Source organism: Venturia canescens, chromosome 1 (assembly GCF_019457755.1).
Source record: "Venturia canescens isolate UGA chromosome 1, ASM1945775v1, whole genome shotgun sequence".
In the NCBI taxonomy this organism is placed as follows: Eukaryota; Metazoa; Arthropoda; class Insecta; order Hymenoptera; family Ichneumonidae; genus Venturia; species Venturia canescens.
This window is the reverse complement of record NC_057421.1, coordinates 39,284,914-39,307,872: the sequence shown is the minus strand read 5'-3', so window position 1 is coordinate 39,307,872 and position 22,959 is coordinate 39,284,914. Positions and strand designations below refer to the sequence as shown.

At 37.8% G+C, this 22,959-nt stretch overlaps 2 protein-coding genes across 2 annotated transcripts; one reads left to right on the top strand and one right to left on the bottom strand.

Moving 5' to 3' along the window:
• Positions 1-4,300: 4,300 nt before the first annotated feature.
• On the bottom strand, positions 4,301-8,012 carry LOC122407372 (uncharacterized). Its single transcript, XM_043413540.1, has 3 exons — positions 6,385-8,012; positions 6,095-6,314; positions 4,301-5,998 (listed from the first exon to the last, which is right to left on the bottom strand). Exons 1-3 carry the CDS (start codon positions 6,541-6,543, stop codon positions 4,794-4,796), a joined length of 1,584 nt encoding a protein of 527 aa, XP_043269475.1. The 5' UTR covers positions 6,544-8,012; the 3' UTR covers positions 4,301-4,793.
• A 3,911-nt stretch (positions 8,013-11,923) lies between these two features.
• On the top strand, positions 11,924-15,864 carry LOC122413390 (glycine-rich cell wall structural protein 1.0-like). The gene is made up of 3 exons (XM_043423705.1): positions 11,924-12,002; positions 14,916-15,218; positions 15,603-15,864. Exons 2-3 carry the CDS (start codon positions 14,921-14,923, stop codon positions 15,827-15,829), a joined length of 525 nt encoding a protein of 174 aa, XP_043279640.1. The 5' UTR covers positions 11,924-12,002; positions 14,916-14,920; the 3' UTR covers positions 15,830-15,864.
• Positions 15,865-22,959: the final 7,095 nt, after the last annotated feature.

The window sequence follows — 22,959 nt, the reverse complement described above, 5'->3', positions numbered from 1 at the left end:
TGGTCGCGTTTGTTCTAATCTTTCGATACACCTCAAACTTAAAAAACCCGAAAATCAATGTCTCACATGCTATAATTCGCTAGACTAAATTTTTCCGATGTCCTGTTATGCTCGCTTTAAAATCAAATAAATCCAAGAGTATTTTTCGCTTTTACAAATTCTTAATTTCGTTTTTCGGCTCGAGTGCTATCTATCACCTCTTGGATTATAATTTTTCTAAATTGGGTTAAATCTCCCTGCCGGGACTACTTCGGACAATATTTTTCAAATGAGAATTTAATTTTTAATAATTGAATAATTTTTAATCCTCCTCAAACAATTAAAAAAAAAATGAAAAGGATAGGATGTAGGGATGTCGGATTGTTGAAAGAAGATCGATTCATTGAATCGAATCGAATTGAGGTACAACAAATCAATTCCATGATAAATTGAGCACCCAGAAATCGATTCACCGAGAATCGATTTTGTGAATTTCAATAAAAAATGAGAAATTAGTATGATGATTGAAAAAAAAAGTAGAGGTATTGAAAAACGAGTTAATTTCTTTTATAAAGGTAGGAAAGTAAGAACCACTATGTCAAATATAATCCTTTTTATTTATGATTCGGATAATATCGCAGTCAACGTCACATGCTTTTCAATCAGTGCTTGCTTATGTATATAGAAACAATCTTATTTGTATCAATTTCTGGATACTATAATAGAATCACTTTTGGATTGTCTTTGGCATCCATTACTTCTTAATTTCTTGAAAAAAAATAAAGGTTTATTTTACACTAACTTAGGTTTTTTATTATTTTGTTAAAAATAAACAATGATCAAGTGTATGAAACCAATAAAATATAAGAAATTAAATTTCTTATCAAGAGTAAGATAGTGTTTTTAGCCTCTTTATATAATCGAGAATCATTTCAAAATAGGTTTTAAGAAACCTATTTTCAAAGAGTTATTTATAGAAAAACTTTTACAAAGAAGTAATAATAATATAAACAAGTAATTTATACTATGACGATTCATGAGACTAATCAACGCGACTCATTTTTTTTTTATATCACGTCTCTTAAATCTAATGCGTACTTTTAAGGAAAAGTATGCTGACAAATATGACTATAAACGATACAGTCAACGTGGCTTTTTTTTTTTGAATCACGTGTCTTAAATCTAATGCGTACTTTTTAGGAAAAGAATGCTGAAAAATATGACTATAAATGATACGGCAACTTATAAGTTCCAATCAGATACGTTCAATGATTTTAGAAACAGAACTCGCGATAAGCGATCAGGCTTGAGCCTATTGCGATTTGGAGTGATGACATTTTTGGCAATAGAAAACACTCGTTCACACGGAACCGATGTTGCGATGATCGATAGATATTTTAAAGCTAATGCAGGGGTATTTTCTTTTTGCTCGTACCAATATTGTATTGGATCAACATCCAACGATACGGGTTCTTTCGAAAGATACTGCTGAAGATCAGGATGCAGTCCTGCAGATTCAACAACATTAGTTTTGTACATTTTCTTACTTTGAACGAGTTCCAAATGAAATTTCCATAGTTGATCGTTTTCGTATTTATTGGCACAACTCTTTTTTTCTTCCTCAACTACCGTGAGTTTTTTCAACTTGTCATTTTTTAGCTGTTCATTAATTTTTTGAATCACTTTGGAGCAAGACATTGCAGTGGAAAAATGTAATTTCTTGAATCGGGGATCGAGTACAGTAGATGCTGCGCTGAGTGGGTTTAATTCCGCGCTATTAAATCGTTTATTAAGTTCTTTATGAATGTCCATTTTGAACTTTTGAGTGATTGGTGACAACGTCTGGACGTAATCGATAGATTTCTTCAAACAATATATAGTGGGTATAATTCTATTGCTAGTAACATAGACTTGCCCACACATTTCTCTTGAAACAATTTCAATGGGTCTGAGGACCTCAATCAATTCGCGAATGATAGCTGCTTCCGACGCACTCAACATTGGTGGCGAACGTGGAAGTTTAACTAAAACCGAGCTAATAGTATTAACCATCCATGAAAAAAACTTTAAAACAAAATTTTTATAAAAAATGGGCAAAAAAATTATTTTATAAAAAAAATACAGAACAATTCGAAAAAAATTTCACAAATCTTGAAAAAGCATTATCTTTAAAAAAAACTAAACTGTATCTATTTTTTAAAGTGTTAAAAGAATCAAATAACAAGTAAAAAATAAAAACCGAAAAATTGCGCTTGAAATCATTTTGGAAACCGATGCCTCATTCTTCTTATTTGATTCGAAGGGCTAAATCAATTTAAAAAAATTCCATCTAATTTACGTACAGCATTAAAATTTATTATATCAATTCGAGGCCAAGTATTTTCTAATAAATTGAAAAAAGTTACCATTTGAGTTACGTGCAGCACTAAAATTTATGATATCAATCGAAGGACAAGTAATTTATGAGTAACTCCAAATTTCAACATTATGGAACTTTTTTAAGAAGCTTTTAAATCCAAAAAATCACATGCAAGCTAGTCATTTCTTACTCTATGGTGGCAGAGACAATCGATTTTTTTCAGACTTTCAGGAGCTACTGATATTATTCACAATATTCGACGTCGATTGGATCGATAGAAATTATGTTTAAATATGAGTTAAAAGTACTTGTCCGGCCCATCACTTTCCATTAAACTTATTATATTTAAATAAAAATCAGGGCTTTTTTAGAATTGTTGGAGCACAAATATTCATGCAGAGGGAATTTAGAGAGCTATCTTTTGTGATGAATTTTTGAAATTACATGTTACGGTTGGAGTAAAAAATTTAAATAATTGGCGCACATGCTGGGACACAAAAATATCAAAGTTTGAAGGTATTCGCTCCATACCGCAGTAATACAAACTTTAATACTATTTGAAAAGAAATACTTTAAAACTTACTGAACAAAGTTCCATTACATATTACCATAAAGATAGGGGGTGATACTTAGCACATATACTTATCCACAGAAATTTCCAAATTCGCAGGTATCTGCTGCGATTCAATGTATCTGCGCAATTAGTTTTGAAGACAGCAATTTCAAACCCATCCATATATATGATCAACTGAAGACTTTTGTAATAAATTTGTCACTTCATATTTATGTTACAGTGAGAGTCAAAAAGTAAAATGAATGGCACAGTAAATAAATTTTATAGTTTGCAGATTTTTGCTGTATTTCAATGATCCAAATTTATAGTATAGAGAAAAGTTGTTAAAAGTCATGATGTTACATTAAAATGACATAGCGCACATAACATTCAGAAATTCTGTAGGTTTCCATGATGTTGGCAGGTATTATACTTAATCGCATCCAAAACTGAGCAAGAGTAGACTTATCGTAATGAATTCAGGATTCATCCGGAATTATAATAACGCTATGCAGAGATGTTCAAAAATTGTATCAATTGATACTTGATACTTGATACAAATGTATCAAAGTATCAAAAATTTTTTGATACTGGATGCAAATGTATCAAAGTATCAAAAATTTTTTGATACTTGATACAAATGTATCAAAGTATCAAAAAATGTTTGATACTTGATACAAATGTATCAAAGTATCAAAAATTTTTTGATACTTTGATACAAGTGTATCAAGGATCAAAAAAAATCTTGATACATTTGTAACAAGTATCAAAAAAAATCTGTTACTTGATACAATTGTATCAAGCATCAAAAATGTTGTTGAAACAAATGTATTCAATGTCTATAGCATTTTTTTACACGTGATATATTCGCATCATGATAAAAATTGAATCAAAAGCATTTTTTCCCCCAATTTTTTTTTCAAAATTCTTTCTTCAATTTTTTCCAAAATTTTTTTCCCCAATTTTTTTTCAAAATCCTTTTTTCAATTTTTTCCAAAATTTTTTATGAAATTTTTTTCAAAAATTTTTTCTCTAATTTTTTTCCAAAATTTTTTTACTCGAAACTTCCTTGTTTCTTATGTGTTCATCCGCGAGTATTTATTGGGATCCCGTAAAAACTGGATTTTGTAGTTGGCCACGAAGTAATGTTAATCCGGCTGTTCTTTTCGGTTGTGGCAAGAGTATGTACAATTTGTTACAAAATAATCCTCGTGCTTGGCGTAAAAACTGTCATAACATAAATAAACCGTTTCGTATTTTTGTTTTTTAGTGTCTTTATAAGAAGATATCTGATATTTGAAAACGGAAGTGCATAGGTGCTTCCCATCTCATTGCTCGATGAATCTTGATTCACGTCCGCTTAAACTAGTCAAGAGAGGGTTACGGAAATTGAACGACTCGTAAACATATTGAACATAAAAATCAATTATATTATTATAAAAATTACATTTTCAACTTTTTGAACAATATTTAGCTTTGAAAAAAATCTTAATCAACAAGAATATCACAGAGAGACGTAAACTAGAATGGTTATCGTTGGAATCCGCCTTGATTGGGAGACTGTCAAAGCTACACACCCAGGTAAATAGAACATGAAATGTAAGATACATCATTCAACAAAACAGAGTGGCGATAACTCAACAAAAAAAATGTGGTGATAACTTGTCCAAAACATGAAGGTGGTGATAACTCAGCCAAAAAATGAAAGTGGCGATAACTCAGCCAAAAAATGAAAGTGGCGATAACTCGTCCAAAACTTGAAGGTGGTGATAACTCAGCCAAAAGTGGAAGTGGCGATAACTCAGCCAAAAATATGAATCGCGATAATTTACCCAAACGGTTAATGCAGCAGTGACTCAGTCAGGCAGTGGCGATAACTCAATCAAGTTTGGCAAGTATCTATTATTTAGATCTCGAACTTCGACGGTCATTAATGATATTGGAGGACGCTTTGACTGCATTAGCTTTCATAAGTACCCTCTGTTCAAAATGTTCGTCTGTCAAACGATTCCATTTGGGCAAATCCATCATTGTCGCAAAACTAAACAACCGTTCAACAGCTGCAGATGATGGTAGGGGCGTATTAAACTTAATAAATAATCTTTTGATGAGCGGATGTTCCTCTAGCATTTCCAAGTTAGTGCTAGGACTTGCCATGTACCTTGCGATTTCAACACTAACTGTTGGACTTTCATGAGGAATAAACGCCTGAGGATCCTCTCCAAAATCAAAAAAGTCATCGACCGGCTGAGCAGGAACATTTTCGTTAGCAGTTACTTCCCGCCCTTTTTGATATTCTTCCGTCGCAGCCTGTAGAAAAATACTCTCTACTTTTCGACGAATGGACTCTGAAAGAGGAACTAGCCATCGCGATTTGAAGCGCGGATGGCTGCAAGCTGCAACAGCTGCTCCGGCGACTTTATCGTCGAGATCGAAGAATGGTTTAAATCGATCATTCAGCGACTTAATTAAACCTGTGATCAAAGGTGAAAATCGTGTATTCGCTTCTGAGTTCTGCAGCATCTTTAATTTCCTCTCCAATGATACCAAAGATGGAAAAAGATATCCATAATGACAAAAAGTTTCTCCCTGGAGAAGGTCAAGCGTCTCTGCGATGGGTTTCAGGACTTTCAAATACCCTTCGATATATCTGAAATCATTTTCATTTAAAAGATTCGTTACACGAATTTGGGGGCTTACCTGAACGATTTGTTCTTTCAGAGCAACAATACGCCCCAAAGTGTCATAGAGCGAATTCCATCTCGTGACCACAGGTCGAGGTAATGCTACTCCTACATGTTCGTGAAAGATCTCTCTTGATTTTGGCGAACGAAGTGCGTTTAATAAGTCCATACATTTCTCCATCGCAGCAAAATGCTTAGCAGACAAATAGTCTGAGGACTTGATTATTTTCAAGACGTCCACAGCTGAAACCAAATTCAATGTATGACTAGCACATCGCAATTGCTTAGGCAATGATTTCAATGACTCAGACTGTTCAGGTACGGCACGATCATGTTCGAGACTATGATTCTCGACGTTATCGGAGGTTAATTCGGCTGTTCGAGAGATAGTCCTCCATGCTTCATCATCGTTTGAATTCTCATCTGAAATTTAATGGTTTCCGTACGTGTGTTGTGCATTACATACTCTATCAGCGAGTGTATCTCTGCATTAATAGCCTCGCAAAAATAATAACTCACCAAGCAAGAAACTGTCCAGCGAATTGACACCAAATTCACGGAAAGCCTTCGCGAAATTTGAGCCATTGTCGGTAACAGTTGCAACGACCTTTTCCGTGTTTAATCCAAAAGATTCATTTATATCCAATAAAACCTCCGCAATCCTTTCTGCTGTATGAGATCCTGGGAATCTCTGACACGCGATGGCGAAGGATTGTCGCGTTAAAGTCGCGTTATCGATCTACAACGTAAATGTTAAAAATATCATTGACTTTTACGTGTCAAAATTTTAAAGTTTATTTGCGCCTTACCCAATGAGCCGTTACACCGAGAAATCGGCGACTTCGCGAGGTCCAGATATCGGCTGTGGTGCATACATACATTGCTTTCGTTTCAAGAATGTTGCGAATTTCCTTCATTTTATCTTGAAACAAATTTTCAATCCGCCTACAAAGCGTTGCTCTCGACATATGAATCAGTGCCTTGTTTCTTTGCTTAATTTCGAAATCTAAATAGATTGTGAAAATGAATTTTCAATGATGCAATTGCGGTAATCTAACGTTCATGACATTCAATTTCTTAATGTTTTTCATAAAATTTTTTTTTCTCTTCAATAATATAATAATTATAAATTGGTAAATATCCGGAACGTAATTACAAAATTGCGTATCCCGATACGCCACTGAATCTATCGATGCAGGCTAATGTGTTTTATTTGATGTAACATAACGATTCCCGCCATTTTAATTTTGCAATAAATTCACATTGGACTTGCCATCAAACAGCTTCTGAAAACTCGGCATCTCGACAGTGCTCATTGGTGCCATGCTTTCGAGCACATAATTCACAACATTGTTTTCGAATTTTTTTTGTGAAAATTTGCAAGTAGTAACAAGCTCTCGTTCTCGAATCTTTGGTTCCGTTTGTTTGCTCGTTTTGTATTCATCATACTCATGTAATACCGAATTATGTTTTCGCTGCGAATATGTGTCAATTATAACATTTTGTTAATGAAATTTAATGGGTTAAGGAAAAAAGCTTTTGGCGGAAAAAATGACCATAAATTTACCCTGATATGGGTTCTAAAGTTTGTTGGCCACCGAAATTGTCCTCTAATTATTTGATGATGGGAGCATAATTGACAAATCCCGACAACTGTACCCTCATCCAATGATTTCTCAACGTCAATTACATAATACTTCCCATCAGAGAAGAAATGTTTTTCACACTCATCCAAGAAACCTTGAAGCTCTTCTTGTTGCTCAATTCTGGAGTCAGCGCAATCATTTTCACTATCGGATAAACCAATATCCATAGCCGAAGGTTCGTCTACCCAAATAGTCAATTATTAACATTTCGATATTCAATTAAACAATTTGGGACATACCCAGGTATACTGCTAATAAATAAGTATGAGATCACCTGACAAAAATCGAAACGCACTAAAGTTTAAGATAAAGTTTAAAAATAAAGATACTTCTATTCCTCGAACGACTTTTTGGAGGGGACAAATTACCTATATATGCCCTTTGTGTTGTGTACCCTTCAATATTTCTTTATTTCGTTCACATTTCTGGAAAAAGCTCCTGGCGTCTTTTTTCTGCGTACAATTGAACGTATCACTCGTAAGAAATGTTTCTGCTATTTATTTCTCAAAACAACCCTCAAAATGAGAGAACTAATTCCAATGTCGTTTTTGAAAAAGTTACAGCAGTTATTAAAATTTTAGGCAAAAATTTAGCCAAAATTTTAATTCATGGAGATCCCCGTGCTGGGAAAAATCACGTGATTTTTTTTGAAAAAAAAATCAAAACTTATTGCCCCCATCTGCACAATTTCCATGACAGAAAATTGAGGAAATACTGTCTACAAGTTCAATTGTACGCAAGGAAAAGAAGCCAGAAAAAGCTACCTTCAGAGAAGTTAATCTGATCTACAAAGAACGGAATCAAACTTTTGGTTGGCATCAAACTCCTGACATCAAATTATTGTCCATCGATTCCATGTGTTTGGCCAATAATGTATAAATTAAATCGATAAAGATAGTCATTAAAAATTTGAATTACGTGATGCTCAAAGCTTTTCAAAACTTACTTTGAGCTTGGTTGTCGTGAGAACAGCTGGCTTCTCCTTCCATTGTGATTTTGAATTTTGTTAATTACTAAAAAAAGGCATACGAAAATACGTGCTTTACATTGATAACATTTTAATCACGTAATAATAAAATATTGATGTTTTATGATCGCATTAGAATACATTCATGACATTGAAAATATGAAATCATTATATTATTGGGGAAAATATATTTTAATATAATACGTCGGTGAATCCCATAATATGGAAATTTTACCCCGCCATATTAAATCCTCTGTTGTGATGCTTCAAAATAAATGGCAAATTCTTAATCAGCAGCTCCAAAAACCCAACGAACAAGAATTTTAGAAATGTCTCGCGAATTGAAAATTTTGTTCCGCCAAATTGAAATGGACATCTTGGTTTTTCGAAATTCTATGGCAGATTCGCAATCGGTAGCGCCAAAAACCCCGTAAATATAAATTTCAGAAAAATCTCTAAATTAAAACTTTTGTTCCACCATACTGGATCCGTCATTTTGATTTTTCGAAAATCAACGACAGATTAGTAATTGGCAGCCCCAAAAATCCTTTGAATAAGAACATTCAAAAAATCTTGCAATTTGAGCACGTTGTTCCGCCGTATTGGATCCGCCACCTTAATTTTTTTATATTCAATGGCAGATTCGTAATTGGCACTCCTGAAAACCCCTTTAACATGAATTTCAAAAAAATCTCGTAAATTGAAAATTTTGTTCTACCGTATTGGATGAGCCACCTTAATTTTTCAAAATTCACCGGCAGAATCCTCATTAGCACTCCTTAATACCCTCCAAACAAGAATTTTCGAAAAATCTCGCAAATTCTTGCTTTTCGTTCCACCGTGTGGATCCGCCACCTTAATGTTTAAAAATTCAATGGCAGATTCGTAATTGGCACTCCTAAAACTCCTCGAACAAGAATTTTCGAAAAATGTCGCAATTTGGGCATTTTTTTCCGCCGTATTGGATCCGCCACCTTAATTTTTTTTAATTAAATGGCAGATTCGTAATTGGCACCCCTGAAAACCCCTTTAACATGCATTTCAAAAAAATCTCGTAAATTGAAAATTTGTTCCACCGTATCGGATGAGCCACCTTAATTTCTCAGAATTCACCGGCAGATTCCTCATTAGAACCCTGAAAAACCCCCTGAACAAGAATTTTCGAAAAATGTCGCAATTTGGGCATTTTTTCCGCCGTATTGGATCCGTCACCTTAATTTTTTTTAATTAAATGGCAGATTCGTAATTGGCACCCCTGAAAACCCCTTTAACATGAATTTCAAAAAAATCTCGTAAATTGAAAATTTGTTCCACCGTATCGGATGAGCCACCTTAATTTCTCCGAATTAACCGGCAGATTCCTCATTAGAACCCCGAAAAACCCCCTGAACAAGAATTTTCGAAAAATGTCGCAATTTGGGCATTTTTTTCCGCCGTATTGGATCCGTCACCTTAATTTTTTTTAATTAAATGGCAGATTCGTAATTGGCCCTCCTGAAAACCCCTTTAACATGAATTTCAAAAAAATCTCGTAAATTGAACATTTTGTTCTACCGTATTGGATGAGCCACCTTAATTTTTCAAAATTCACCGGCAGAATCCTCATTAGCACTCCTTAATACCCTCCAAACAAGAATTTTCGAAAAATCTCGCAAATTCTTGCTTTTTGTTCCACCGTGTGGATCCGCCACCTTAATGTTTAAAAACTCAATGGCAGATTCGTAATTGGCACTCCTAAAACTCCTCGAACAAGAATTTTCGAAAAATGTCGCAATTTGGGCATTTTTTTCCGCCGTATTGGATCCGCCACCTTAATTTTTTTTAATTAAATGGCAGATTCGTAATTGGCACCCCTGAAAACCCCTTTAACATGCATTTCAAAAAAACCTCGTAAATTGAAAATTTGTTCCACCGTATCGAATGAGCCACCTTAATTTCTCAGAATTCACCGGCAGATTCCTCATTAGAACCCCGAAAAACCCCCTGAACAAGAATTTTCGAAAAATGTCGCATTTTGCGCATTTGTTTCCGCCGTATTGGATCCGCCACCTCAATTTTTTAAAATTAAATGTCAGATTCGTAATTGGCACCTCTAAAAACCCCTTTAACGTGAATTTCAAAATTATCTGGCAAATTGATAATTTTGTTCCACCGTATTGGATGAGCCACCTTAATTTTTCAAAATTCACAGGCAGATTCCTCATTAGCACCCCTTAATACTCTTCAAACAAGAATTTTCGAAAAATCTCGCTATTTAGGCGTTTTGTTCCACTGTATTGGATTCGCCACCTTAATTTATAAAAATTCAATAGTAGATTCGTAATTTGCACCTCTAATAATTCCTTGACCATGAATTTCAAAAAATCTCGCAAATTGGAAATTTTGTTTCGCTATATTGGATTCGCCATCTTAATTTTTCCAAATTAAATGGCAGAGTTATAATTGGCAACCCTAAAAACCCCTTGACTATGAATTTCAAAAAAATTTCGCAATTCTCGCATTTTGTTCCATCGTGTGGATCTGCCCCCTTAATTTTTAAAATCTCGATGGCAGATTCGTAATTGGCACCCTTAAAAACCCCTTGACCATGAATTTCTAAAAAATCTCGCAAATTGAAAATTTCGTTCAATATAAAAGTAACAGTTAGTATTGAATACACCAATATTCAAATTCTTTACTGAAATGGTTTATCCGCGGGAGCAGTTTTAAAAATGCTATGACGTCATATTTCGGCATATTCGCGTATCAGTGGGGCAGGGCGTGCTTTTCTTTCATAGGCTAGTTTCTTCCTTTAAATATTTGACGTCGAGCCGCTACCCCGTCTCTCGATGATTCCATGCAAATGTTTTTACAATGAAATTTTAATAAAGCAGTCAGTTTAGTACTCAGTACAGGTTTCCTTTTATTGATAATAAATTCATATTTCAGGGAAATAAAGCGATTGCGCTTTATTCAATATATAACGAGCTAGGTCTATATTTCTCGCGGAAAATATTTCATCGACGAAAGAACTTGAAATTTCTTACAAAGATTGCACTGGTATAACTCTCCGACTGCATAGTGAATAGTGAGCAAGAGTTTGAATCTCAAATTACATATGTTTCTAAATTTTACGTAAACACGATTTTCAAGTTCTTTCTCTATAATGACAAATAATCATAGAGAAGGATTTTGAGGGTTCAAAATCGCTTGTGAATTGAGTTTATAATCGATGCTAGCAGAATATATATGTATATATTGATTTGAATTGCATTCGTAAAATATGTCGTACATAATTATAATATTCAAATAAACTTACCCCAAATTGACGATCGAAACACTCCGATTTTATCCACCGTTTACGTGCGTATAAAAAAATTTGAAAAGATTTCTTTTGTCACAAAAAACGTGGAAGCACAAAAGTGTTTCACCAGCAACTGCTCTACATTAAATTTTGCACAAATTTTCAACGACTGTAACAAAGTGACTCGGTGGAAGGTCAAATTCGACTGTTCATCACAAATATAGGTATGACAAGCCTCCGCGTGGCGGCGACACTAACCCGTTACTGTTTCCAAATTCCTTGTGTTAAACGTTCCCGAAAAATATATGATTATCCGTTTGCGACTGCAGAGACGTTGTACTGCAATTTATGGAAATATCTTCAAAAGCGACAAATATAATTATGCTAGAGAGAGAGAGAGAGAGAGAGGGAGAGAGAAACAGCGATACTGGAAAACGAAGGCATCGCTTAACATTGCCAAAAATCCAGGTGGTGCAGTAGTGCATAAAAACAATCTGTGCAACAGTCTACGTGGAACCTTTGGCGTAAACGGTAAGTGCACGTATTGCTTTCAAATATGTTGTAAACGCTGCATACGTAATCAGTGGAATGAATTAAGGTGGCATATTCAATACGGCGGAAAAAAATAGCCAAATTACGACATTGTTTGAAAATTCTTGTTCGAGGGGTATTTAGGCGCGCTAATGACGAATCTAATATAACGAAACAGTGTTTTCAATTAGCGAGATTTTTTTGGAATTCACGTTTCAAGGGTTTTCAGGGGTGCCGATTACGAATCTGCAATTGCATTTTGAAAAATTAAGATGGCGGAACCAATACGGTGGAACAGAATGCTCAAATTGCGAGTTTTTTCGGAAATTCTTGTTTGAAGAGTATTAAGGGGTGCTAATATAATAATTATAATAATGAGGAATCTGCCGGTGAATTTTGAAAAATTAAGGTGGCTCATCCAATACGGCGGAACAAAATTTTTTATTTGCGAGATGTATTTGAAATTCATGTTTAAAGGGTTTTTACGGGTGCTATTTACGAATCTGTCATTGAGTTTAAAAAAATTAAGGTGGCGGATCCACACGGCGGAACAAAATGCCGAAATAGCGAGATTTTTCGAAAATTCTTGTTCAAGGGGTTTTTGGTGCTGCCAACTACGAATCTAGCATTTAATTTTTAAAAATTAAGGTGGCGGATCCAATACGGCGGAAAAAAATACGCAAATTTTTCGAAAATTCTCATTCAAGGGGTATTTCGAGGTGCTAATGAGGAATCTGCCGGTGAATTTTGAAAAATTAAGGTGGCTCATCCAATAGCGCGGAACAAAATTTTCAATTAGCGAGATTTTTTTGAAATTCATGGTCAAGGGGTTTTTAGGGATGCCAATTACGAATCTGCCATTGCGTTTTATAAAATTAAGGTGGCGGATCCTATACGGCTGAGCAAAATTATCAATTTGCGAGATTTTTCGAAAATTCTTGTTCGAAGGGTATTAAGGGGTGCTAATGAGGAATCTGCCGGTGAATTTTGAAAAATTAAGGTGGCTCATCCAATACGGTGGAACAAAATTTTCAATTTACGAGATTTTTTTTTAAATTCATGTTAAAGGGGTTTTCAGGGGTGCCAATTACGGATCTGCCATTGCGTTTTTTTAAATTAAGGTGGTGGATCCTATACGGCTGAGCAAAATTATCAATTTGCAAGATTTTTCGAAAATTCTTGTTTGAAGGGTATTAAGGGGTGCTAATGAGGAATCTGCCGGTGAATTTTGAAAAATTAAGGTGGCTCATCCAATACGGTGGAAAATATTTTCAATTTACGAGATTTATTTGAAATTCATGGTCAAGTGGTTCTACCGATGCCAATTACGATTCTGGCATTGAGTTTTTTTAAATTAAGGTGGCGGATCCAATACGGCTGAAATAAATTGTCAATTTGCAAGATTTTTCGAAAATTTTTGTTTGAAGAGTTTTAAGGGGTGCTGACAAGGAATCTGCCGGTGAATTTTGAAAAATTAAGGTGGCTCATCCAATACGGTGGAACAAAATTTTCAATTTACGAGATTTTTTTTTAAATTCATGTTAAAGGGGTTTTCAGGGGTGCCAATTACGGATCTGCCATTGCGTTTTTTTAAATTAAGGTGGTGGATCCTATACGGCTGAGCAAAATTATCAATTTGCAAGATTTTTCGAAAATTCTTGTTTGAAGGGTATTAAGGGGTGCTAATGAGGAATCTGCCGGTGAATTTTGAAAAATTAAGGTGGCTCATCCAATACGGTGGAAAAAATTTTCAATTTACGAGATTTATTTGAAATTCATGGTCAAGTGGTTCTACCGATGCCAATTACGATTCTGGCATTGAGTTTTTTTAAATTAAGGTGGCGGATCCAATACGGCTGAACTAAATTGTCAATTTGCAAGATTTTTCGAAAATTTTTGTTTGAAGAGTTTTAAGGGGTGCTAACAAGGAATCTGCCGGTGAATTTTGAAAAATTAAGGTGGCTCATCCAATACGGTGGAAGAAAATGATCAATTTGCGAGATTTTTTTTGAAATTCATGTTTAACGGGTTTTCAGGGGTGAAATATACGAATCTGGCATTTAATTTTTTAAAATTGAGGTGGCGGATCCAATACGGCAGAAAAAAATGCCCAAATTGCGACATTTTTCGAAAATTCTTGTTCAGAGGGTTTTTCGGGGTGCTAATGAGAAAGCTGCTGGTAAATTTTGAAAAATTGAGGTGGCTCATCCACGGTGGATGAGCCAATACGGTGGAACAAAATTATCAGTTTTCGAGATTTTTCTGAAATGCATGTTCACGGGATTTTTGGGGCTGCCGATTACGGATCTACTCTATAAATTTGAGAAATCGAATGTCCGTTTTTATATGGTGGAACAAAATTTCGACAATTGGCGAGATTTTTCGAGAATTTTTGTTCGAGGGGATTTCGGTGCTGCCAATTACGAATCTGCTATTTAGTTTCGAAAAATTAAGATGGCGAATTCAGTATGGCGGCACGAAAATTTCAATTTACGAGATTTTTTTGAAATTTATGTTTAAGGGGTTTTTAGGGGTGCTAATACGAATCTGCCATTAAATTTTGAAAAATTAAGGTGGTGGATCCATACAGTTGAACAAAACGCTCAAATCGCGAAATTTTTCGAAAATTCTCATTTGAGGGGTTTTTATAGTATAGCTGACCAAAGTTTTCAATTTGTGATATATATTTTCAATATTTTTTTTTCGAGCGGCTCTTGGCGCTGCCAATTATGAATCTGCCATTGCATTTGGTAAAATCTAATGTTGCGGACCAAAACTCTCAATTAACTCACTGTGATTCATGGATTCAATGTATCATTAACATTTTCAACACCTCTATCATCATTAATATCGTCAAGAATTTTTATAAATATTGCAGTATTTCCTTTACTTACCTCAAATTAACAATTCTAGAAGAAATGGGTAACTCAACGAGCACCGATAAGAAAAAAATCAAGGAGGAAGAAGAAAAAGAGATGGCGAGAGTCCAGGCGGAAACAGAAAGTTTGAGAAAAGAAGAAGCGGAGAAGGAAAAAAAAGCTGAAAACGAAAAGATTGAAAGAGAAAAGGCGGAAAAAGAAAAAGAAGAGAAAGCAACGGCGGCGAGGCTGATGGCCGAGCGAGAATTAGAGGCGGCCATGACGCGGATGCAACTGCGCATGTTGCTGCAATTGCAAATGCAGCAAAATTTTCACCAGCCGCAAATGAATGGCCGTCGTGAGTCTTATTTCCATTTGTTATTAACGTAAGATTTTGTTCTAAGCTGCTTCATCGTTTTTCTCCAGTAGACTTCATTTATTTATCCTGATTCTTCAAACGGTTCTGCAAATTGTAATCGTCTCCGAATTGAATACCGCTACCCTTAGTAATGCCTTGACTTCAACGCAATGTTTCTGAATTTTTTTGTCCAACTGGATAAAGATCCAACTGCAAAGTATTTACTGCATATTCATCAACATTCCAAGTGCATTTCATGGTTCGTTCGTCTCAAAATCATCGCTTATCGCTGAAATACTGTGCAATTTGAAGAAAAAATTCTTTTCCATATCCCGAACAAATCTAGACAAATTTTAATCGGATCAATTTTGTTTTTGCCTCAAGATCGGTGGAGAGTAGCTGCCGGTCGGAGTCGTGCCGCCTGGTACAGGCAGCGTGGAGGTCGCGGCTGGGGCACGGGCCAGGGTTCGAACTGGGGCGGGGGCCAGGACCATGGCCAAGGCGGAGACGGGGGCACGTACAGGGGTCAGGGCCAAGCCCAAAACGGAGGAGGCCGAGGCATGGGCCGGGGCCGGGACCGACGCCGGGGCCCGTATTATATTTATTTTTAAACAAAATTTTTAATTTCAATTCATTTTCTTTAATAAAAAAAAAATAACAATAAAACCGAATTTTTATTCAAAATTTCGTCATTTTTATTTATTCTCTTGACTCACAAGTCCTTCTCGACTGTATCCTCTCATTTCCAAGTATTATTATTCAATCGTTATCACTCTTCCGTTCCAGTTTTTTAATATTTATATATATATTCATACAAGATTCATCGAGTAAACGCATGGAAACCGCCAAGTACCAAGAATTATTAGCGAGAAAGATAAGAGAAATGAGATTGATTTTGTCGGTTCCGGGTGTGGTTGGTTTTCGGATATCAAACATCTCTTACAAACATTCTGAAATACAAAAATACGAAACGGTTTGTTTACGCTGTCACAGCTTTTACGCCAAGCATAACAACTATTTTGTGACAAATTGTACACAAACTTGCCACAACCAGAAATATCAGAGCCAAATGAACACCACTTCGCTGCCAATTACGGAATCTGTTTCTTTACGTAATTTCAATGAATACTCATGGGTAGATCCGGGAGTAACAAGAAAGTTTCGAGTGAAAAAATTTTTGAAAATAAAATTGAAAAAGAAAAAATTATTTGAAAAAAAACTGAAAAAAATTGAAAACATTGAAAAATGCAATTGTGGAAAATTTTTGTTTTTTTTGAAAAAATTTTGGACAATGTTTTTGTAAGAAATTTTGGAAACAATTTTTCGTTAAATTCAAGAAAATAATTAAAGAAAAGATTTTACAAAAAAAAATTTCGAGAAAAAAATGTATTCAGTCATATTTTTATCTTGATACGAATAAATCACGTATCAAAAATTGCTCTAGAGATTCAATAAATACATTTGTTTGAACAACATTTTCTATGCTTTATATAAATGTATCAACTATATAATTGTTTTTTGATACTTGATACAAATGTATCAAATATCAAGATTTTTTTTGATACTTGATACAAATGTATCAAATATCAAGATTTTTTTTGATACTTGATACAAATGTATCAAGTATCAATTTTGTATCATGATACAAAAGTATCAAGGCGTGAACATCTCTGACGCTATGTGAGATAACGATAATAATCTTTATTTGTTTTTCTTCCACAGGCACCCTTTTTTCAAATCACAAATGCTCTAGTGGAACTATAGCCTAAACATAAAGAAAAACTAAGAAGAATCTGAATAAGAACGAATAAAATAAATGTGAACTGACCGAAGCAGGCCTTTGTTCCTTTCTTTCTTTTTTTTTTTTATATCGGTTGGAAATTCGACTCAAGTAGGCTGCCTCGTTTTCGGTTAGTACCTCCGATCTGTTTGCAGTAATGTTTACGGAAGGTTTCGGCGCACTTCCAGTTTCCTCTATCCAATATATCTTGGACCGGAACATCGTCCATCCACCTCCGGGATGCAACAGCTGATCGGACGCTGCCTGGCGTCGCATCTACGCCGGCTTCCTTCAGTGCGGATCGCACCCAACCCGCGATTACCGTTCTTGTTGCGGCCTTGACTGTACCTGTGACCGTAATAAACATCTCTTCCCTGTTACCGTCTTTTCTTCTTTCCTCTGATTTCTTCAGCAAGGCTCTTATCCAAGTGACCGGACAAAGCCAAATATTCTCGTGTCTTGATAGCCGCCAGCCTGATTGTCTAAAACTTGCTCGGTCTGTTTTTGAGCCAAATATAGGCCATAAGATAATCTCATCCCCCAAGTTTGTTAGGTAATCCTGAGAGATTCTCAGCAGCGTGAGATCGTGGATTCTTCGACCCGAAGCTAATAAGAGTAAAGTTGCTGTCCTACGCGAAACTTCAAAGAAGGATAAATTCATCGTTCTTGTGGATAACCAACTAAGGAGGATTTTGGCATCCCAGATCGGAACCCTTGAGTCCCTTGGACTCGCGTTTGCGACTGCTTTCAAAACTTGTCTTACTAAAAAATCGGTTGTTATATTGTTACTTGAATCTCCTGCACAAAAAGTAGATATGACCGCTCTATGTAACAGCACTGTGTTATAAGCTAGTTTTTCCGAGAGGAACAGATTTGCCAAAAACCTATATAGCTACGTCCTGACTTCGTGGAGATTTCGAGTTGACCCCGTGCTCCGAACACCAGGCGATCCATCTCCTAATTGGTGCTTTGTATGTCGATAGAGTGGAGCTTCGCCAGCTTTGTCTTAAGAGATCTCGTTCTTGCTGCGACCATTCTGTAGTCAAATCACTCCACCTCCAATCCGCCACACCTGGAGATGCAGACGCTCTACCTCTGGAGGTGGAAGCCCCGTCGCGATGTCTATTAAGTTCTCCCTGAGATTCTCGATCTCCAGTGGTGCCTCTTTCGCTCTGTTGGCCAGGTCTGATGCCCAAAACGTTCGTTCCCACTTGGGGGCAACTATTAGGAATGTTCCGGAGCACTGATTCAGGTGTGCCAGTACTCTCGGGATTAAATTCGGCGGAGGGAAAACCCACGCGAGCCCATAACTCCACTGCTGACTGAAGGCGTCCACATAGTAAGCGCATGGATCGCTGCAATCTCTTGAGACGTACTTTCGCACCAACGCCGACCTTCTGCGAATAAGTCAATCTCTGGAATTCCCCATTCCTTGAATATTTTTTCGGTGACCCCGGGTAAGAGATGCCACTCTGGGAGCATCGTTCCTCGTGATAAGCTGTCTGCGATGCCGTTGTATCTTCCCGGCATGTAGAATGCCGAGATCATCAAGTCGAGTTCCTCCGCTATTTTCAGGATCTGGTATGTCAAATTGTAAAGCTCTAGGGACCTTGTCCCCCCCTCGTTTCGAAGATAAGCCACCAAGGTTCGATTGTCCGACTGTAATAGAATGTGTGCACCCTGAAGTCGGTTCGCTTGTTTCCTTAGAGCGGCGTATACTGCAAACATTTCTTTCTTGTTCGAATGCCACGCTTTCTGAGTCTTCGTCCATAGCCAGGACATCAGGTCTCCGTCTAGCTGTGCTCCCCAACCTGTGTCTGCTGCGTCCGTGGTCAGAAAGTGTGTTATTTGGCTCTTGTGTAGACAGGCCGATGCTGAGGTGGCTTCGATCCACCATTTTAGATCCTTTTTCGCCTCTGGCGGGATACTTCTCCTTTCCCTTGCTCTGCCCTGTTTGAATTGTCTCAGAAACATTTGGAGTCGGCGGCAGTGAAGTCGACCTTTGGGGACTACGAAGTTTGCGAAGTTTAGCCGACCTAGAAGACGCTGGAGCTGACTCCGCGTGCAGCTCTCCTGTGCGGCTATCGTTTGTATTGCCTCTTTCAATTCCTGAGCTTTGGCTCGAGGAAGACTCATTTTGTTTCTCCGTGTGTCCCAGGATATTCCTAGGAATTCCATCCGCTGGTCTGGTTCCAAAATGCTCTTTTCTCGATTCACAATCCATCCGAGGGACTCTACGAACCGAACTGCTTCGAGGGCTTGAGTTATTAGCTTGGCTCTGTTTTGTGAGGCCAGCAGGAAGTCGTCGAGATATACGACTCCCCTCATTCCTTGCGACCGAAGGGTCTCCGCAACCCAATTCGTTAACATCGCAATGGTTTGAGGGGCAGATGAAAGGCCGAAGGGCAAGCATGTCATCTGATATAGGTCCCCGTTGTAAACAAGACGTAAAAGGTATCTGTGTGAATTTGCCACAGGGACGTGAAAATACGCTTGCGACAAATCGATGCGCCAATCTCCATCCTGTAAGAACTGCGGAATTATGGAGTGGGAGATTAGGTGAAAACTCTTGACTCGGATGCGCTTGTTGAGACCTCGAAGGTCGAAGATCGGTCTTACTCCTCCGGTGTTCTTTGGGACAAGAATCATCTTCGAGATGAAGCTGGGGCCCGGGGATGGCGGTCGTTCCAATACATTTAGGTCCACAAGAGTCTTTATTTCTATCGACATCCGTTCCGAACGTTTTGTTTCGAATTGAGAGTCTCTACACTTTATTCGTAGTGGTGGACGTGCTTCTAGCGGGATGCGCATGCCCGCGATAATTTTGAGAAGAGTTGGGGGAGCCCCCGCTTCTCGCCACTTTTCCTGAAAAAAATTTAGCCGTCCTCCTCCCGTTTGTCTGTCATATAGTCATTTCTCGGACTTCCTACGAAAGGACTCCTCCGTTTTAACTTTCGAAAGCTGTCCTCTGGAACCCTGGAATCCTTTGGACGAGGCTCGACGACCATCTCGATTTCCTTTAAAAGATGATCCCGGTTTACCCGTCTGAAAAGATGTTCGATGCTCGGAGGCCCTCTGATTCGTATCCTTTCTCTGAAACAACCTTTTATTTACCGTGTAGGCGGGGGTTTTGAGCCATGACTGTGCTCCTCCCAAAGACTGTATCAAAGAAACAAGATTTTCCTTCCCAAACAGATATTCATTACTCGGAGGGATCTTTCGCAGGGCTGCCTGCACGTTTTTATTCTGTATTTCTGAGAGCAAACGCTCTCTTCTATTTTCGATACACTCTGCTCTCTTGCCGCAAACTACTTGTAGAGTGCTTTCTAGATTTTTAAAAGTTTGCGAGTTGTTGCCAAAAATTGAAGTGAGTTTATCAAACAATGTATCCGGATTCAATTCGTTTGTATTTGAGAAGGCCCAGTTAACAACCGACTGGAGACCCCCCTTTATCAGATCTCTCTGAGACAGTACCGCATTTGCTAGAGCGGCTAATACTCGATCTGTAGCCATATACGGGTCTCTCCCCTTGTCTAGGTGACAAAACTCTTCGTTTATCTTGAGCTCAGTGAACCCAGGAGCTGCTCTGAAGTTTTTTAGAGCATTGGAAAATCTTACCTCTTTCTACTCTACCGAACCAAAACGTTGCAGGTTTTCAAGGGCATCCAAGTGATCCTTAGACGCCACTGGAATTATCTTTTTTTCATCCACCTCGGTTTTGAATGTTCCGAGATCTATAACTTTTTGCGTCTCTCTCGGCTTCTGAAGAAAATCATTCGACGTGCCAGGCGTCTGTGCATCTACCGAGCCCTGAGATGACTGGATTAGCAAGGTCGATAAAAAGTTGATCTGCTGCTGTAAGCTCTGAATCTCGCATTTACGTCTCCTCTTTCTCTTGGGAGCAGATGAATCGCTTGAAGGCGAATCTCGTGACGAACTTCCGCTGCTGGTGTGAGAGCCTTCTTCCACGAGGATCTCACTTCCATCTTCTTTGTCCTTTCCGTCTCTTGATTGCCCAACTGGGTCAACCTCCTGTCCTGCGTCCATATTTAGCAACAACCATCTGGTAGCAAACAATAATGAGGCTTCAGAGCCCGAAAAAACTGCTACTGTAAGGTCAAAATCACTTAAAATACACAGAAAACTATTCGTAATGGAAGAGAAAATTTTCGACGTGCGTTAACGGCGAAAATCAGCAACGCTATGACTGGACACGCACAGTGATGCCTTACGGGCGGATACATCCAATCGAGGAAACAAGCAGCAAGGAGAAAGCACTGAACCGTCGATAAAGAAGGGAGGAAAAAAGGCGAAATCACAACAGCTTCTCTCACAGGATGCCGTGTATCGGCCGAAGGAACATAATTTGAGGTTATAGGTTGACGCACGTTTTTCCTCACAACTTTGAACTTTTCGAACTGTTTTCGATAAACTGATTGAACTTATCAAGTTTATATTATTTACCAACTATGCAAACGTTCGTTACATTTGTCGCGCACTTCGTAACGTTAAACGCCGGCTGATTCGTTACCACACAACTATCAAAGGGAACTCATACATAATCTAATTACACACATGACATATAACCACGCTATAACTGACGATATGCTTACGCTGGACAATAACCCTTGCACACTGGTTCAATTGAAGGAATTAATACTTATTTCCAATCAAACGAAATAATAAAATCTGCATCATCCACTTTTTTAAAACACACGGATCACAGACTACATTTACGCGGCCGCTTTTATACCGGTTTAATTCACTAAAGACCGGTTTTCTTAATATTATGACACCACATCACTATTTTTACTAAAATAATAAATATTATGCACTCCACTAAACAACGAACATTTTTTAAAATTAAATTTAGACAGCACTTTGTTATGTCGAAACTACGTTTGTTCGTGATGCTATCAAAAACTGACAGATGGTTGTACATATATACGTTGACGAAATCTGAGCGTGGTTACGTTCATGGAATCTGACCGTGGATACGTTTATGGAGTCTAAACGTGGTCGGTCAGATGGAGTGAGCCAATCAGAATGCTTTGAGATACAACTCTACTACCCCTAACTCACGTCAAAACGCGTATACGTATTTTTTTTTTTTTTTTTTTTAAATTTATATACCGGGGCTGGGGAAAACGCATTTACGCACTGGGGGGGCCTCTAAGGCCCCCTGTGTGCCGGACTCTCCATTAGCGGAACTACCGGCTAAAAACCCCATCCCCGGTCTCCTAGCAACCACCCCGGAACCGCTTTCGCATTACTTCGGGGTGGCGCTCTATCTCCGTGGACGCCCCTCAGGGCGTCCCATCCTCCACGAAGGCCCGCTTGCGGCGGAGGACGACCTCAACAAAGAGGTCGACCTCCGCCCAAGGCTCTTCGCCCAGGAGCATAACCCGGACAATATTATCCGGAGTTATGCTCCCGTACCTTTCCTCCAGTGGGGCCCTCCACACTCTCCATTCCTTGCATTCGAAGAACGTGTGGAGGGCATCAACGCGTATACGTATACGTCGAACTCGTAATGTGTCAGTAACTTTTGCATAATCTTGAGCCCGTGCAAAGTTTTTTCTCAGCAATTACGCCACCGATCATGCTGATTTTGGGCGGAATCGAAAGAGAATTTATTAATTAATCTCCAGTTCAATTTTCCAAGCCTCAGATGACTTATGAATTTCGTATTTGAACAAAATGACATGCCAATTTTACCTCCACCACCGCGAATTGTTTTATTCAGAGAAAAGATAGTCTCGGCGAGAGCCTCATGCCAGCAGACGACAGAGCTATCAATGTACTTGTCCCGAGACTCTACCGAGTCTCTTGATAATGGAGCCTATCATTCCTCGATAACGAGACGATTGCTTCTCGCAGTACGCTTTAGCGAGGCCAAGCCCGATTGCGTAGCGAGAAAGCAATGCAGAGCACTAGATGCTCCTATACCGGACGAAAGTA